Here is an 18,595-nt window from a genome sequence, read left to right on the forward strand (position 1 = left end):
GCTACTCTAATTATTTTTATGGATTGCCCAATTATCGTTATCATAGTTTAATGGAGATTTATTCGCGCGGATTTAGCTGGCCTGGTTTCTTTTGGGGGTGTGGGCGGCGGACTTCATCGCTGTCATTTCGTGCTCTCATTTCTCCAAAACCAATCTGATTCTTCAGTCGTGTCAAAAACGTCAATCACCCAATTTTCAAAAATGTGACCGTTGCAGTCACAAAACACTCCAGAGATGATATCCCAACGTGGAAGAATCTCAGTTTTGGCGTTAAACATTACAATAGCGGTAAGAACTGTCACATGATGTGATCCTAACCTCTCTTCTAAGCTTCTGGGTCTTGGACTGTTCGTCTTGGGCGTCATTTGGATCGAGACAGAACTCGAATACGAAAGAGCCACTCAGAAGCAATTCATCTACGTGGGGGCCATCCTCATGGCCATCGGTCTAGTCCTGGGGATAACCACGACGATCGGGTGCTACGCAGCCATCGCCAAAAAGCGCTTCCTTCTAGATCTAGTACTGACAGTCACGCAGACAAACCCGGACTAACTTGCATCTTCCACAGAACGCCTTTCTCTTCTTGCTTCTCTTCCTAGTCTACGCCGATTATGGAATCATCGCCTTCCAACTCAACGACAAGTCGTCGCCGTACATGAAAGACTTCGGCAAAGAGCTGTCCGACATCTTCGACAAACCCAAAGAAGACTGGAAGAGATTCTTCGACTACATTCAACAAAAAGTGAGGCTAGGGTTGGAAGCGATCGTGATAAACTCTTGCAGTTTCAGTGTTGTGGAGTTGAGGGTTTCCAGGATTACACCAGGTTCCGGAAAAGAACTCATCTCAAGTCTTGCTGCGCGGATCAAGAGTCTGAATGTGCGGTGCCGACGTACAAGAGGGGGTGCGTCGAACCCTTTGGAGACTACATAGCGCAAAATTTTGTGGTGTCGGGGGCAGTGTCCTTCGTCATCGCTATTTTGACAGTGAGTCACCAGCTACATCTTTGGTGTTGTTGTTAATCCTTGTTGCAGTTGTTCGCGTCTGCGTTTACATATGTGGTCAAGAAGAAACAACCATCGGAGGAGGTCTTGGCAAATGATGAACTCTAACACTCCAAACATCAATTAAATAATTTACTCAAGTACTTTTTCTTTTAGTTAGTTGACAACTCATTTTGACATTTATACACTGAACCAAGGTCAAACCTATCATAACCTCAACTGTCACAAGTGTCAATCAAGAGCCGAATTAACTCAAGACTTACTCAAGACAACTTCTACAAGTTGTACTTTCGGAATTCGTCAAAGACTTCTCTGATTTTTCGAAATTTTCCAAATTCCTTCTCCCACTTGCTCGAATAACTCCGCACGATTTGTTGTCGATTTATGTGACAACTTTTGGATTCTCAGCCAAAAAAAATATTTTCTTCGCTTTGAGATAATAAATTTACGATTGTTTAATAGCAGAAAATGTGTTTTAATAAAAATCTAAACAAAAGTGATTTAGTGTAATTGGTGGCGCTTGTTGTTGATTTAGGAGTGTTCTAGACCGCCAAAAAATTGGCACTTTAACATCTTCTGACCAGCTTTTGGTCTTGGCTTCCTCGACTTCTTCGGAAATAATTCATCTGTGTGGGGACCATCCTCATCCCATCGGTCTAGTCTTGCCCATAGACCACCACCATAACATGTCACAACTGTCCTTAGAGACTAACTTCTTCTAGATCCAGCTCCAACTGATAATTCCTAGAAACTGAGTTCTTCTAGATCCAGTTCCAAATGACAATTTGGACTAAGTTCCACCTCCCCAGAAAACCTCCCTGTTCTTCTTTCAACTCAAAAACAAATCTTCGTCATACGTTAAAAACTGTGCCCAAGAACTGTCAAATGCTTTTGACAAATCCAAAGAATACTGAAACAGATTCTTCCAGTGTGTACAACAGGAATTTTGTAAAGAATCGCAAGAAAACATTTATAAGATTAAACCAACTACATTTTTGTTGGTGTTAATTTTTGTTGCAGATCTCAGCGTTTATTTATGTGGTCAAGACAGAACCGTCGGAAGAAATCTTGAGAGATGATAAATTCTAAGACTGTAAACTTTACTTAAATAATATTTAGGTATGCAAGTATGTAAGTACTTCTTCTCTTGACCAGTAAGCGCCTACTTTGACATTTGCACGAGTGAATCGAGCTCCGACTCACTTTATTCCACTCCATCATAACCTCAATTGTCAAAATCGCCATTCGGGAGCTGTATCAAGTTAAGACGCAACTTTCAGGTGTCCCACGTTGCAGATCCGGATATTCTGGCGCCACATCTCCTCGCAAGTGTCAAATTCGCCGGGGATTCCGCAGATTATTTAGAAATTTCCCAAATTCTTAGCCCACTTGTGTCGGACATCTTTCGATAAATTATCGCCGAGTTATGACTTATGAGACAAGACCACGTTAAAAAAAAAATTTTTGTCGAAGACCGAACAATCTGCAACCGTTTTATACCGAAGATGTGTTTTTGCACAAATCGAAAGAGATGCGATTTAGTGTTAATTGGTGGCGCCTCTTGTTGATTTAGGGGTGGAACATGTGTAGTCCGACCGCGACGGGGCCAATGATGCGCATCCCCTTAATGTGTCGCTTCCCTTCGAGATCGAGGAAAGGGGCTGTTTGAAATTAATTAGTCACAAGTAGGGAGCCTCGGACGCGGTAATTGGGCTATTTTTTATTCCTCAAGACCGACTAGGGTTACAAATCGAGCGGCTCAACACGTGTTGGTGATCTGAGCTCGTTAGACGTGACAAGTATTCTGCTAAAGATGGTCTTTAATGTCGCGGGAAATTACAGCGGCGATCAGCCGCCAGATGGCGAAGAAGTCGCATTTATATGGCGGAATTATTGACAGATTTCATTTATTCCTGTTCGTCTGAATTTATCAGCATCATCGAGGAAACTACTAAATATGTAATTGTAGGAAATTAAAAAATCAAATGTAAAATATGGTTACTCGTTAGATGTTGTAACAATTGTAAATTCGTAAAAATGACTAATGTTAACACCGGATCGTAAAGTCGTAAAGAGACAATAAAACTTCAGTCTACAAAATATAAACTTGTTTGCATTGCTAATTACGTTAATTAGTCATGTTTTCCTGAATATATCACATGTCATCGCACTTAATTATCGACAAATTAAATATTACAAAGTGAAAGTTTGATATTCAAAGAAAACATTCCATTTATAACACTTTCAAGACTACGATGTTCATGATAAAATGTGACAGTAGATAAGTGGAAAATCAGCAACACTTGGACTCGCCCGTGTTATTGCCGCCTGCTTTGTTTTCGTTGCTCAAATTGACAGCCTCCTCTTGTCCTGTTCCTGTAACTGTCCCCAAGTCAACATTGGTCCCGTAGAGTTTGATCAATTCACGAGCCACGTTGTCGAAGACTTTCTCGACGCCCTAAAAATCCTAAAATCACGTCAAGATCCTCACCACTTCGGTCACCGCAATTACCTGATCCTGATCCTGCAGGGCCGAGCACTCATGATAGGTGGCGCCTATGCTTCTCGCATACTCGATGGCCTTGTCTCTGCTCACCTGTCACACAATTTATTCGATTTTCTCCGCACTGTATTATTTTTTTACCTGTCTGTTTTCGGCCAAGTCAATTTTGTTGCCCACCACGCACAGCACCATCGGATTGTTGACGTTTTCCGTCAGTTCCAAGACCCAGTCTTGCATGCTTTTAAAACTTTGAGCTGAGGTGATGTCAAAGACGATTAGAGCGGCGTTGGCGTCTCTGTAGTACGTGGGGACCAGGCAGTTGAACCGCTCTTGGCCTGCCGTGTCCCATATCTGTAAGTAGTGTGAGTGACGTTGTTGTTAGGAATGTGAGGACTTTACCTGGAGTTTGATAGTGATGTTGTCGATCAGAAGTTTGTGAGAGAAGAATGATGCCCCTATTGTTGGTCGGGGGACCTTCTGGGATTTCTCGACGTAGCGGATTACTGTACTTGTTTTTCCCGCACCTAATAAAAGAATACTGAATAATACCGGGTGATTATAAACGAATGTGACTTTTTTTCATAGGTTGGTAATATTATTGTTGGTTATTCTGCTTTTTAATGTGATAGTTGACATAAACATAGGCGTCCTCGCCTATTTGATACAATTGATTAATACATAAAATGTCAAAATGACGCACGTACGCCAATGTGTTGATTAAGGTATCAAGTTTGCCAAAATAATTTATGAAAAGTGTTCCCAACTTAAGAAAAAAAATCACAATCATTTATAATCACCCGGTATCGTATCACAATATTTGTTAAGCGACTGATGTAACTTCTGATATTAAGTATTTTATTAGTTTATTTATTATCGCAAAATACTGATAATATAAAACGTTGTACATAACTATGACGATTTTCTGTTAATTTTTTCTAACAAATTATGTCCAGTTTGTTGCAAAAAAAAAACGGAAAAAAAAAACTGTCCCAAATGAGCAAAAAGTCATGAGATGACTGTTACTTTCCATAAAATGAACATTTCAAACAATTATTCAACGTAATGTTTACGTTTGACTATTATTGCTTTTATTGTTGTTTTGGACAATACCTTGGGGTCCTAAGACGATTACTTTGCGCTCGATGGTTTTCATTGTCTTTCACCACCAACAAAAAGAAATCAATCTGATTCAGTAACCACAGCAAATTATCAAACGATTACACCCAATAGGTACCAACGCAAATTATATCTTTGATAACAAAGATTACAAGGATTATGTGTTGCATCAGTGGGGTATACAGTGTGGAAATTACTTATGGAATACATTCAGTAATTTCAAAACTAATGACACTTGTTGAAAACGCTGAAACAGGTCAATTTTTATTTCTTACTAGCTTTTTCCATAAGTAGTTTCCACACTGTAGAATTATGAAGAATGGACCTTACGGTGGGCTATTCGAGCAGGTCTAATGCATGTCTGACAGACCGCCATATTGGTACAATGACCGGCAATAAAAACTAATCGCCATCACTTTTCTGTTACGTCAAAATCCAAATGTGTAATTAATGCTTTAATGACACTGACATTTAAATGATGGCTAATTTTTTTTGCCGGCCACTGTACGCCCCGATAATTTATATTATTATACCGGGTGACTATAAATGAATGTGACTTTCTTTCTTAAGTTGGGAACATTTTTCAAAAATTACTTTGGCAAACCTGATATGTTAATTAACACATTGGCGTACGTACAGTGGCGGCCATTAATTTGGAAACACCAAGATTTTTCTATTGTAAATTGTTTGTCACTTTGACAATGTTACTGACATATCAATTTCAGTTGCGACAGTCTGTTGGATGCGCTCAACGATGACATGAGTGACATTAGTTCATGACATAACGCTTACACTATCAAATATTAGAAATATCCAGTAAACTAGATTGGGCCGGTGTTTCCAAATTAATGGCCGCCAGTGTACGTCATTTTGACATTTTATGTATTAATTAATTATGTCAAATAGGCGAGTTCGCCTATGTTTATGTCAACTATCTCATTAAATAGCAGAAATAGAGAGCGTTTTTAAATTCATCGATGGATCAATCGGTGGAATCAGTTTTCTACCAAAACGTTGTTATATTACTGTTAGATTTATGTTGAGCTTAAGAAAAGACGTTTCTTTATTCACCAAAAATTTCATGTTGGGCTCAACCAAAATTCACCTTTCCCATCTACAATGGGAGTTGGTTGTTTGGTGGACGAATAGTGGGGGAAATGTCAAAATAGTTTGTCGAAGTCAAACTGTCAATGTCAAAGCAAAGCGAGGGAAAAACTGGAAAAGTGCAACATTATTTACGTATCCTCTAATTTTTTCATGAGTCTTTCTTCTGTTTAAAATAATTTCTTCATCAGAGGAAGTTAATAAATCATCATCTGATGAATTTTCCAAAGGCATTGCAATCCGTTTTACCAATATTATGGTCCCAAGAAGACTAATGTCGCACATATTTATTCATATAATAATAATAATCGCCGAAAATTAAAAAATGTTTAGGTTATGTTTACACTTCAGGTGTCATGACGTCAGCACCAGTCAGCACAGTCATCAGTTTTCCACCAAATCCGTTTCCCTATTCATCACATTTTTGCACAACATAAGTATTCAACACAAAAAAAACTTATGATTGACAGTCCACCAATGTTGAAATTCACCGCAAAAAGTTGATGAATTTAAAAACGCTACCTAACCAACAATAGTATTACCAACCTATGAAAAAAAGTCACATTCAGTTATAGTCACATTTATACCATGGGCTGTAAGCTGTTTTTGTGATCACAATTATCGTGTTAGATTACTTTAAGCTGTGAACGCTATCTTGTAACCAGTTACAAGTGTTCTGTTTTATGTAGTGTGTGTATTTTCCTAATACCTGTTCACGTTGAATTGAAAATCAGTGGTGTAAATGACTGACCTGTTACTATGACAACTCATATGAAAGTTAATGCCAAATGTGTGCGATTTGCACCACTAATGTTCAATCCAACGTGAACAGGTTATAAACAATTTCGCGCGAATATTCGCAGGGTATTGCGCTGTGATCTGGACGCACCTTAATAAGCGCAGCGCAGTTCAGATTTAGTAGGCCATGGTAAAATGCATGGCCTACTAAATCTAAACTGCGCTGCGCTTATTACGGCCGTAACAAACTAGCTGAATGATTGATTCGGCTAACCTCAAAAAATCTACCCTTAACTAGCGCCATCTCTTTAAAGATATTAAACTACAAATCAACTAAATTGCCACAATAATTTAAATTTCCTTGAATTTCATCAAGGTTGAAGTACTAACATGGGAAAATAGTGCGTTGCATGTGGAGAAAATAACAACAGTTATTTTCAAATTCCCAGCAACCTCCAAACCAAATCCAAAATTGATATAATTATTAAAAAAAACCGAAATGAAACATTTCACTGTAATACATGTTTCTTCTTTATTATCTACAGCAACTCCAGGACCCTTGTTACGATTAGTTTGGCTTCAAGACCGTGGGGTCTGTAAATTTGTGGGGCTTTTAAAAGACTTGGCTAATATTGCCACACAAGTTTTATCATATTTAATTCCAAAAAATCCTTGTCAACCACTGGTTACTACTTTGCATCCACATTTAATACAGAATTCCATATTTACCTGTGATAAACACAAAGATAAAATTTGTAAAGTTGTTATCCAATTAGTAATGAAACCAATTTTAAACATTTGTTTATAAAAAAAAACAGATTACATAAAAACGAAATCCATTCAGAATAAACTCACAAGTAGGAAGGTTCTAAAATTATAAACTTACGAGAAAGGTATTGTCTTCCTGCAGATAGATAGTTTTACTTTTAATTTTTCTACTGTGCTCTATCCATTTTCAGATTTTGCAATTCCATTTTATATATAAATATTATGTTTCATAATTTGATTATTGTAATTATTAGGTATTCTTACGTTCATGAAACGTATTCGTGAAAATTTATTTCGCGTCAAAATGACAAAATAGAAAGTGTTAACCTAACAAAATAAACACGTTACGTGATTGTGATTGGATAATTTCAATTCAAATTACATTTTTCTTTTCTATTTCGCTAATAGATGGAGTTAGTTAAGGGTGAATTTTTTGAGGTTAGCGGAATCAATTGCTCCATTGAAAATCCGAGCTTTGTTACGGCCGTAATAAGCGCAGCGCAGTTCAGATTTAGTAGGCCATGTAAAATGTTACGACTAGCGCCACCTCGATCAGGAGAAACGTATCATAGTTGACACCAGGGGTAGGGCACTCTAATAGACGACCTTGAATCAAGTTTAATATTTTTCGGCCACTACAGATGGCGCTCAGATCAGAAAAAAATTAAAACGTTTGCTACTACCAACACAATTTAGCAATTCCTATGGTTGGTCATCCTGGTTAAATCCCCAATCCGAGGCACTTTCCTAGTAATTCCCAGAATATTGTTACAACGCGTGACGCAATTTAGTGGATAGTGGAAAAAGTTGATTTTGTGTTTTTGTGTTTAATTTTTAAATACTTTTGGACAATTTATAAAAAAATGAAGCCGTGTTGTGTACCCGGATGTGAAAGTATTCCAAGTCGCAGGTAGGCTGTAAAAATTAAATTTTTAAACTTTGATAATAATCAATCAATGTTTTTCGAAAAATCTTTTATTGTTATATTTTATTTATAGATATTTCATACCAAGAGAAATACGAATTCAAAAAATTTGGATTGAAAGAATCCAAAATCCAAAACTTCTAGGCTTGGAGCCAAAATATGTCGGTAAAAGTTTTGTTGTGTGCGAAAAACATTTTTCACCGATTTGCAAAGATGCAAGAGGACGTTTGTTAAAGAATGCTCTACCTACAATAAATCCACCAGGTATTACCATGTTTGTCCTGATTAATTATTTTTGGCCCTTTTTACTGAGAAACAATAACGACGAATTCGCAACGTCTAGTCTACACATGGTAAACTTTATCAAGCTGCAAAAATTGTTAATTTGGAATCACATTTGACATGATTATAGTATTTTTTTTTACATTTAGAGGTCATAAGTAAAGTAAAACTTTTTATAGCAAATGAAAAAGTCATTATTGTTGTATAGCAAGAGGAAATCTATGTGTTACTAGTCATTATCCTTTCCCAGTAAAAAAAAAATCTACCAGATAGGTCGTAGGTGTGTTTGACTCCCAAAAATTCAAAAAATTTATATTATGTTTGTTTCTCAGGCTTTAAGAAATCTTCCGGGACAGAAGACTGCTTCAGTCACCCTCAGGAAGAATATAAATATGTTACACCTGAAAAAATAAAAGGTAGGTCTGTTTTTATGTGATAGTCAGGCGCGAATCTACCAGAAAATTTGTTCTAAACGAAAAAAAAAATTTTGTAAAACTTCAATTTGTCATTCATACAATAACATTTGAATGTTCAGCAATTTATGATTCGAAAAAAAATATGGAATAAAAACATAGGTATAGGAAACGAAAAGTCCGTAACATGTAGACAATAAGTAGACATAAATAAAAGTAAAACTCTTTCACACCCTCAACATGGCGTATTTTAAACGGAAAACAAAGAAAATCAGTGTATAAAATATCTGCTCAAACAGTACAGATTTGTACATTTTAAGCACACAATAATTCGATAATAGTATATTGTTAACGCCCGGCGCCCAAAAACAAGTCGATACGTTTTTAATCGGTTTATTCTCCTCGACGCGTTAATTACAAGTCAGGAGTTTTTCCCCACGCGCTCCCCTCGTCGGCAGTCCTCGGATCTCCTCGGGTCACTCCGACACGATGGAGCGCTGCTCGGGGACTTCCCGCGAGGGATCCTCCCTTCGCTCATTAGGGAATCGTAACAATATTATGATGCGCTTTTAACGTCGCAAGTGCTTTAAAGACCCTTAAAAGTCTTAAAACGTATGTTATACGCTATTTTTTTTTATACTTGCACTACAATCTGAAAATTATAACAAAAAAGTAAATTTAAATACCTTTTCCGAAGTAATCTGTGTCATTAATTGTTGAGATAGAAATGGTCAATTGTTGTTGTTTCGTTCTCCTGTATATTTGTTAAAAATTGTGTATAAATGTGTAGGTATTTATTATTATTATTATTTAAAATGTAGGTGAATTTGAAAAAACGGGAAATGACATATTTCATAATGTAAATTTGGTTTTAAAATGTTTGTCAATTAATTGTCTACTTGACAGTACCTATCAAATAATTTTTAAACAAATAATGTCATTGAATTATTTATTTATAAACTGACGTACCGTCAAATAATTGTAATCTATTTCTGAAAAGCCATTTTCAAACTATGACAAACATGAAAAGAAACATGTCGGTTTTTTAACATTTCCCTTTTTTTCTAATTGAAATACATACAATGCCTGGCAATAAAAACTAGACATCACTTTTGTGTTACGTCAAAATCCAAATGTGTAATTAATGTTTTTTTGACACTGACATTTAAATGATGGCTTTTTCTTTGCCGGCCATTGTATATGTAGAAACGCCTTGTTTTATGCATTCGCTTTGTTCGTATATCAATTTTTGTATTCTTACTTGTTTTATAATAAATATTGTAACATTTTAACCTTGTTTTGAATTACCACCCTACAATTTTTTTGGAACCAGTGCGTAGTACAGGATTCAATTTTGCCGCCTTAGCACGATTACAGGTCTCCAATCAACTTTTTACCGACTCTCGGTAAAACTTTTTTTCGGCCACTATAGATGGCGCTGAAACTTGTTACCAGTTTTAACTGAGAGAGTGGCCAATCTATTCTCTTCTTTATCTAGGGTTGACACGAAGACGGACGAATTCAGTTCCCATTAACTTAAATGTGCTGAGCACGACCTGCTATATTACCGGCCTGTTATTTTAACTTCAAATTCAAAATGTCGTTTGAACAAGAAACATGTTTATCCCCAAAAAGCGCCCGTTTAGTAGCGCTCTGCGGAGATCACTCAAACCACACTTTTGAACAGGCCGGTTATAAATAATACAGTAGGTGGTGGTATACACCATCGATCCCTGTCCAATGCCATCCTGCTGCAATCCTGTTCTAAACCTTCTTTAAGGCCATCCTCACGTCTGTGCATTTAACATGTGGTGGTGCACTCTGCTCTCAGACGTAACAGGTCTTCTGTTAAAGATGGTCCTTAATGTCGCGGGATATTATTCGGCGATCAGCCGCCAGATGGCGACAAAGTCGATTTTATGAGGCGGCATTATTGAGATTTAATTTATTCCAATTGACTTGAAATTATTCAGCATCATCGAGGGAATTACGAAGCATTATGTAAACAGAAAGATAAGGGTATTGACATTAACGACAACAAAACGTATTTTCAACTTTTATTAAAATAATTGTAGTAAATACAAGAAAATCAAATGTAAAAAATTCTGTATGTCGTTACTCGTTAGATGTTGTAATAATTATAAATTCGTAAAAATGGCTAACCTTATCACCGGATCGTAAAGAGACAATAAAACTTCAGTCTATACAAAACATACAGTTGTTTACGTACCTAATTACGTTAATTAGTCATGTTTTCCTGAATATATCACAACACGTCATCACGCTTAATTATCGACAAATTAAATATCACCCGAAGTGGAAGTTTGATTTTCAACAGAAACGTTACACTTATAATACTTTCTAGATTACGATGTACATGATATGGCAGTTAGGAAGAGTAGATAAGTAGAAAGTTAGCAACACTTGGGCTTGACCATGTTGCCGTGAGCTATACTGTTGATGCTCAAATTAACAGTCTCCTCTTTTCCTGTATCTGTCGCTTCGAGCTCGCTCGAATTCGCCATGATATTGTCGATATTCTCGGTGTCGTACACCTTTAAGTTGTGGTCAACATTAGTCCCGAAGATTCTGATCAATCCGCGAGCCACGTCGTCGAAGACTAACTCGACGCCCTAAAATCACGTCAAGATCCTCATAACTTCGGTCATCGCAATTACCTGATCCTGCATGGCGGAGCACTCGTGGTAGGTGGCGCCTATGCTTCGGGCGTACTGGATGGCCTCATCTCTGCTCACCTGTCACACAATTTATTCGATTTTCTGTGTTGCTTTTTTAAGTTTTTACCTGTCTGTTTTTGGCCAAGTCGATTTTGTTGCCCACCACGCATAGCACCATCGGATTGTCGACGTTTTTCTTCAGTTCCAAGACCCAGCCTTGCATGCTTTCAAAAGTCTGGACTGAGGTGATGTCAAAGACGATTAAGGCGGCGTTTGCGTTTCGGTAGAACATGGGGGCCATGGCTTTGAATCGCTCTTGGCCTGCCGTGTCCCATATCTGTAAGTACTGAGCGTGACGTTGTTGTTGGGAATGTGGGGACTTTACCTGGAGTTTGACAGTGATATTGTCAATTAGAAGTTTACAACTGAAGAATGACGCCCCGACCGTTGGAGTGATGTGGTGGCTGAAGGAATTTTCGACGTAGCGGATTACTGTGCTTGTTTTCCCCACACCTGATAATTGATAAATGAATCATTTCAAATTGCAATGTATTAATTTAATGCAGCTTCCAATATTATTTATTAGATATGTAATTTATTATCGCAGAATACTGATAATATGATAAAAAGCGGAAAATGAGTTTGATATTTAATTGTTTTCTGAATTTTTTTTCCAATTAATTACCTATGTCCTATGTAACAAATGAGCAAAAAGTTATGAGGTAACTGCTGGTTTCCGAAAAATGAATAATAACTGGTCAGGAAGATTTAAAACAATTATTCAACATATGTTTACGTTTGATTATTATTAGTTTTATTATTGTTTAAAACAATACCTTGGTATCCCAAGACGACCACTTTGCCTACGATGGTTTTCATTGTCATTCACTACCAACAATACAGTCAAACTGACACACTACCACAGCAAATTATCAAACGATTACATTAAAACGCAACGTAAATTCCGTCTTTGATAACAAAAACAGTTAAGGTTATGTGATGTGTTGAAGTGCCGAATAAATAAAAATACAACAATCAGCTGACATGACATTATAGAAACCTGTAATACGACATTTGTTGTTTTGATTGACAAGAGCCAAGGGAATTTGAAAAACTTTTATGATCAACAAGAAAAACTTATCTTCATTATATTCCTTAAAGGAGTTTTATGGTCAAATCGATATAGATATAGATATAGAAATCACGCAGCATTAAGAAAGCAACACTTTCGCAGATAAAATAAACATGAATTTGTCAATTTATAAAATCTATAATTATTGTCAGTCATGTTGTCGATTGATAACTAAATGTTGTCAAATATTTTTAATACGATTTATCGCTTGTTCTCTATTGTTGGATGCTGAAGTTTTTATCCTTTCAGATCTGCGGTATAGAACTCAAAAAAAAAATTTAAACATGTGTCCATTTTATGCTTGTCGTGCAGTTTTTGTTGACACATTTACTCAATAATTTTTCAGAAAAATTGTCTTTTTTAATTTCAATCGCAGACTTTTGTTACAAATTCGAATAATTTTTATTTTTTCTCCAATTTTTTAGTGGCAGTATAGAAATCTATAGAGAAATAAATGCGGTTTCACCTCTGATGGGTAGATGGCGCCAGATTCTAAATTGTCAGAAAGTTACTTGAATTGTGTTTTGATTTTGATGGTGTCAGGGAAATATCTACTGATTTAACCCTTCACAGCCTTCACTGCGTGAAAGCCTAACACCTCAACTTTTCGGTAAGTTAAATCTGGCAAATCGTCGTTCCGAGAATAACCACGTATTAGGTGTTGTTTCATTACAACCATTTGAAAAGATCGTTTAAAAGAATTATTCTTTATTTAACACTTAAACATCGTTTTGAAGAAAATGTGGTAATGGTGCTAGTAATAGCAGTTGTGGTGGTTGTAATAGTAATAAGTATCGTGCGCTCGAAAAAAAAACGAGTAAACTATGACTGGCATGGTTCAGTTGGCAGCACTGGTTTAATTTGGTGGATTTTTTTCGACTGCAAGGTACCATAGTACTCTCCCAATATCGTTTGTATTTTGGATGATAATTAGAATCAGTCAATAACTCGCAACAGTGAAGTTTTTTGTGCAGCCAAGACTTCCTTTACTTTCTTCGTTGGTAAAGAATCAGCATGCTTTAATTGTTTTGACCGCCGTTTGGTTTCTGATGTTGTATCCAAATCTCATTAGTGGTAAAAAATAAAAATAAAGAACACCGAAATTGCAAGTATTTACTTGTACATATGTGATGCTTCCATTTTCTGGAAAATTCAAAACTAATAATAAAGAAATGACGGCATCAATTTACTCAGAAACTGGAACTTCACTGAAGTTTCAGTTAAATAACTTTTCTGGTTACTGTTAGGTAGTTAGTAAAACTGACAACAATGCACTAGACATTGACGCTATTTATAACCTCAAACTTAGAAAAACACAACCTAATTCAGTACACAGCTTTAATACCAAATTAAAAATGTTCATGGCTTCCCATTGTGCCAAAACAACGTGAAGGTATTTTATCTACAAATGCAGAATAGTTTTGATAATTAAGCTTAATTATTTTATTATATTAATAAATTGCTTTTTTCCCTGATTAGCGCAGTAAATAGGTCCTAATGAACCAATGAAAATTAGGTTGGTCAAGCTGGAAATTTCTAGACCTTACCTACTAGGTAGGATTACTAGTATTATGACCAAAATGGTCTGTTTCTTACTCCCAGTTTTCTAATGAGGAGAATTTAGTACCTATCTTTTTTTCCCTGTTAGTAAAAACACAATTTTTCTGTTATAAATTATAATGTTACTTCTTGAAATGAAGATGCACTGGTAGTGTTTTTATTTATATTATCAGTTATTTTAATACGTAGTTTTAAACAGCGTGTTTTTGTGATCTAAAAGTTTGAACGAACACTTTTTGTCTTAGTCTGCCTCTGAAGTGAGGAGAAAAAAAACTCTAGAAATAGAATTTCGGCTATATTTAAGCGAGTCCGCATGAACACATAGATCCGAAATCAATTTCCAAACTAACTCCAATTCCTCCATGTCTAACAATCCTGTCAGGAAAAGTATTCCCATGATTCAATGCGGTGGCGCCGCCGGAGGGAAGGCAAATAAAACATACGTAAAACAATTGAAGCGCGAACGAGGGTGATCTGATAGCGTTCGTTCTGGAAGGGGTAATGCTGTCTACTGATTGGTTGAAAACTTTTAGATTGGTTCCAATCTTAGTAATTTTGGTCGAGAAACTCATAATTTATTGCCTTAGTGAGCTTGTTTCCAAGTACACTGCGACGAAAAAAGCGAAGAGAAAAGAAAAGGAAGTAATCCAGGACGACCCAAAGGACGAAAATATAGATAGCGTTGACGTCGTTTTAAACCGAATCGAGACAAATGGACCGTTCGACCGAGGCCGTTCTCGCAGATGAATAACCAAAGACGACATTAGACCCTCTACTGACGTCATCACGGCGCTATCGTCCAATCAAATGGACCGTGCCTAACTTAAGTAACGTCAGCGGATTCGCCGCGTCGTTGGCAGCACTGACGCCAGAAACCCGACTTCGGACCGTTCGTTTCGATTTTTGATTTTTTCGAGGTGGCGCGTGAATGGAGATTCGGTTTTAAGAGGCAAAGATCGACGGGTTTCTCCTCCGGAGTGTCCCTCATACATATTGCATGATATCGAATCAGTTGTTAAGTTAAGCGAGAACTCCACTTTAGACAAAACCTTTTAGCAAATTACATCAAGAACGATATGGACTTGTAATACATACAATTCGTTCAGAGAGAAATGTTACAAATGCCGATTCGCCCTTCAGAATAAACGCATTTCATCCACACCAGTCGGTGGAACAAGGAGGGCGAATTGAGACGCATAAATAACACTGGAATGATTTTTATAATTCGCGGGTGCTTCCGTTCCGATTGCGGTTCTTTCAGGATTCGTTTAAATGTATATTTACGGCGAAGACACTCTTGATTTCCAAGCCAACAATTCCGCAGTGCTGCCAACGCTCGCAAAGCTCAACTGTCACACCTGTCATCTTTACTAATAGGACTGCACGTTCTACTCATTTGACGAGAACATAACGCAACACTTGTTACATCCGAATTACAGGAAAACGTGTAACGCGCTTGGGTTGGCGCACTTGTAACAAGCGAAATCTCGTTGCAACATGGCGGATTGCAGGTCACGTGACCGATCACGTGACGACGCATCATATTTCCCATCCCGTTCGGCATTAATGGCATCATCGGAATCTAAGTAGGGATCGCTGAGCACATTTCCCTAATTTGATGAAACAAATTGCGAGGCCAAGTCAGCCGAGACGCCGCTAACGTTTCCTGAACGGAAGTGCCCGTGGCGGATGTTGATTGGTAATTGTTTCCCCGCAGATACTGACGCCCAATCAACGAGCGAGAGTAGTGGTGCGGAAAACGGCACTCTGGATCTACTCCGACGGAATAACAATGGACCGGTGTGGATATCTTCGACGATGGATACTTGATATTATCGGAAACATCTCAGATGGATTCCGAATGGATTGGAGATGTTCTGATACAACGCGGGGGGTGATGGGCATTTTTTATGAGAGGTGGATTATTGGGTCAGAGGCCGAAGGGGTTTAGGGGGTTTTGGAACTTTGGAGTAAATTGAAATGTAATTTGAAGAAAAGTGTGATTTTATTGTGGCAAGGGTTGAAATAGTTCAAAAGTGATGAAAATTTTGGTTTTGTGTTTGTGGATCAAAATTGAAACCAACGAATTTGTGTGGACTTGTAACTTTTAAATTTCAGTCTAAACTGAATAGTAGATTTTTGATTTAAAGATTTTTCGAAAATTGATATAATTGTATTATTATTATTATTATTTTGGAAAAAAAGTAGGTGTTGATGAGAGAAATTTAAAGAAGATAGCACTTCTTTTGTAATAAATAAGTATTCCATATTTTGGAATGAAGAGTCAAAACCGGATAAAAAGGATTTGGGTTAAATTTGAAGTTTCTTGAATTTTACCCCAAAGTGAAGAAAATTTAGGAAAAAAATACATTTTATCTAATCCCGTGGGATAAATGATACTTATCCCACTAATTTTGAGTGGGATAAGAACTTCATTACCTCACGCATTTTCATTACCTCACTCAGTGAGGTAATGAGTTTCCATACCGAATCGTATTTTGGAAACAATTTTGAAGTAAAATATAAAACTGAATTCTTATATTTTTGAAGCTGAACGCGAAAAAGACAAAGTATGATGTTTAGATTTTTTTTTAGCTTGACCTGGACAAGAATGCAATATAGTCAGTTAATGTAAATACATAGCAATACTTTCAGTTTTTTAATTTTGAAATAAAAAAGATTCATAAACTCATAAACTGAAAAATAGTTCAAAGAAAAAACATTGAAAAAGAAACCCACAGATTTTAGTGTGATATTTGAGGTTACTTGGATGATAACTTTGAAAAAGGAATTTGGAACAAAGTAACACATTTTTGAAGTTACCGGTTCCAACAAGTTTTCTCAAATTTTGGAATAACAAGTAAATTGCACTTAATGTGACATTTACTCAAAGTTTTAACAATTGCAACTAGCACTGAGTCGCATTTTGGAAATAATTTTGAATTACATAATATGGTATAAATTCTAGGATAATTTGAAAAAAGGGAGATTTTGTTTAATATAAAACTCCTAACTTTCCTTTTAACTCTTTGATAAAAGTGAAGCTGAATTTTTATGTTAAATATGTTTTAAAATATGGAAGTTTTTTGAATTATACTCGTAAGAAAGTGATGAGTACCTAATTGGAAGAAAATGAACAATTTCAAAAAGAAGTCAGAAAATGCATTGGATTGTTTAACGCACAGTGGATTTTCATGTTCAAGAGCGAAGAGGCTTGGTGCTTGGTATTTAATGTTTAAAAAAAATATCCGTTTTTGAATCATGCGTTCAAATGAAAACCTGGGCTGAGAAGCTTTGAAAAAAGTAAACAATTTGGAACAGTGTAAAGTTTGAATTTCCCGCCGTTTGACACGAATGATAATTGTTCATGTTTAATTGGCACATGAATGAACATGTTTATTTTTAGGAAAGGGTGCCCTTAAATATTGGTTTCGAGAATAGGAATCGTTAGTTATTATATTTTTAATGTAAAACATTGCTAAGAAAAAAAAACGGAAACATTTTTTGTTTATAAATTTTAGGTTAGCTGTCAACATGCTCTAATCACAACTGTCAACTTACACTTTAAAAAAGCAAAACAATTGACTGTATAACGGTTGGACCTTCCCAGTCCAGGATTTCATTTGAACGCCCGATATAATCCTTGTATCGCGCGTTCAAATGAAATCCTGGGCTGAGTAGGCGTTGAAAAAATTAAACCGTTTAGAAGCGTGTAAAGTTTGAATTTCCCGCCGTTTGACACGAATGACATTTGTTTATGTTTAATCGGGACATAATTGAACATGTTTGTTTTCAACAAAGGGTGCCCTTAGAGATTTGCTTCGAGAATAGGAATCGTTAGTTATTTTATTTTTAATGTAAAACATTGCAAAGAAAGAAAAAAAGAAAGACTTTTTTAGCTGTAAATTTTAGGTTAGCTGTCAACATGCTCCAATTAATCTACGCTTGAAAAAAGCATAACAATTGACGGTTTCCAACGCCTTCCCAGCCCAGGATTTCATTTGAACGCGCCATATAAAAATATGTTTTTCTGAATATCCCCTAGCTAGACGGACATCTTTCATGATAAAAACCAAACACTCTGTATGTTTCAAACATTCTAAAACGTCGTAGAGAACCTTTTAAGACATTTTAAGAAAGTATTTTTGTAGACAAAATTCGATACCTACAATATCATTCTATAGATTTTTTAAAATCTTTCTTTAAATATTTTTTTACATTTTCTTTTTTTTTGTCTTTTTTGCTCTTTTCTTATTTTATTTTATTTGCTGTCCTTATTCTTTTGTACCTACTATTTTTTATACTTATACATATACCGGGCCTTCAAGTAAATTCGAAATTAGAGTAGGCTGTGATTTATATATTTTGTCTGTT

The 18,595-nt window shown here is 36.3% G+C and overlaps 3 protein-coding genes and 1 long non-coding RNA gene across 6 annotated transcripts; 2 read left to right on the forward strand and 2 right to left on the reverse strand.

Moving 5' to 3' along the window:
- Positions 1–84: 84 nt before the first annotated feature.
- Positions 85–1,145, forward strand: LOC138123278 (23 kDa integral membrane protein-like). Of its 2 annotated transcripts, none has more exons than XM_069037910.1 (5): positions 85–288; positions 331–519; positions 569–742; positions 784–984; positions 1,033–1,145. In XM_069037910.1, the coding sequence occupies exons 1-5, from the start codon at positions 235–237 to the stop codon at positions 1,108–1,110; spliced, it is 696 nt and encodes a 231-aa protein (XP_068894011.1). In that variant the 5' UTR covers positions 85–234; the 3' UTR covers positions 1,111–1,145. The 2 variants fall into 2 exon arrangements, with proteins under 2 accessions (XP_068894011.1, XP_068894012.1); XM_069037911.1 differs by having other exon boundaries at positions 790–984.
- Positions 1,146–3,095: 1,950 nt separating this feature from the next.
- Positions 3,096–4,773, reverse strand: LOC138123280 (uncharacterized). 2 transcript variants are annotated; one of them, XM_069037914.1, is made up of 5 exons: positions 4,616–4,773; positions 3,905–4,029; positions 3,647–3,856; positions 3,520–3,598; positions 3,096–3,459 (listed from the first exon to the last, which is right to left on the reverse strand). In XM_069037914.1, exons 1-5 carry the CDS (start codon positions 4,656–4,658, stop codon positions 3,296–3,298), a joined length of 621 nt encoding a protein of 206 aa, XP_068894015.1. In that variant the 5' UTR covers positions 4,659–4,773; the 3' UTR covers positions 3,096–3,295. The 2 variants fall into 2 exon arrangements, with proteins under 2 accessions (XP_068894015.1, XP_068894014.1); XM_069037913.1 differs by having other exon boundaries at positions 3,096–3,460; positions 3,515–3,598.
- Positions 4,774–7,814: 3,041 nt separating this feature from the next.
- LOC138124178 (uncharacterized) lies at positions 7,815–9,192 on the forward strand. Its single transcript, XR_011157041.1, has 3 exons — positions 7,815–8,141; positions 8,230–8,420; positions 8,771–9,192. It is a non-coding gene; the product is annotated as an uncharacterized lncRNA (long non-coding RNA).
- Positions 9,193–10,894: 1,702 nt separating this feature from the next.
- Positions 10,895–12,556, reverse strand: LOC138123279 (uncharacterized). The gene is made up of 5 exons (XM_069037912.1): positions 12,366–12,556; positions 11,915–12,042; positions 11,657–11,866; positions 11,530–11,607; positions 10,895–11,484 (listed from the first exon to the last, which is right to left on the reverse strand). Exons 1-5 carry the CDS (start codon positions 12,412–12,414, stop codon positions 11,266–11,268), a joined length of 684 nt encoding a protein of 227 aa, XP_068894013.1. The 5' UTR covers positions 12,415–12,556; the 3' UTR covers positions 10,895–11,265.
- Positions 12,557–18,595: the final 6,039 nt, after the last annotated feature.

Source organism: Tenebrio molitor, chromosome 2 (assembly GCF_963966145.1).
Source record: "Tenebrio molitor chromosome 2, icTenMoli1.1, whole genome shotgun sequence".
NCBI classification, from domain to species: Eukaryota; Metazoa; Arthropoda; class Insecta; order Coleoptera; family Tenebrionidae; genus Tenebrio; species Tenebrio molitor.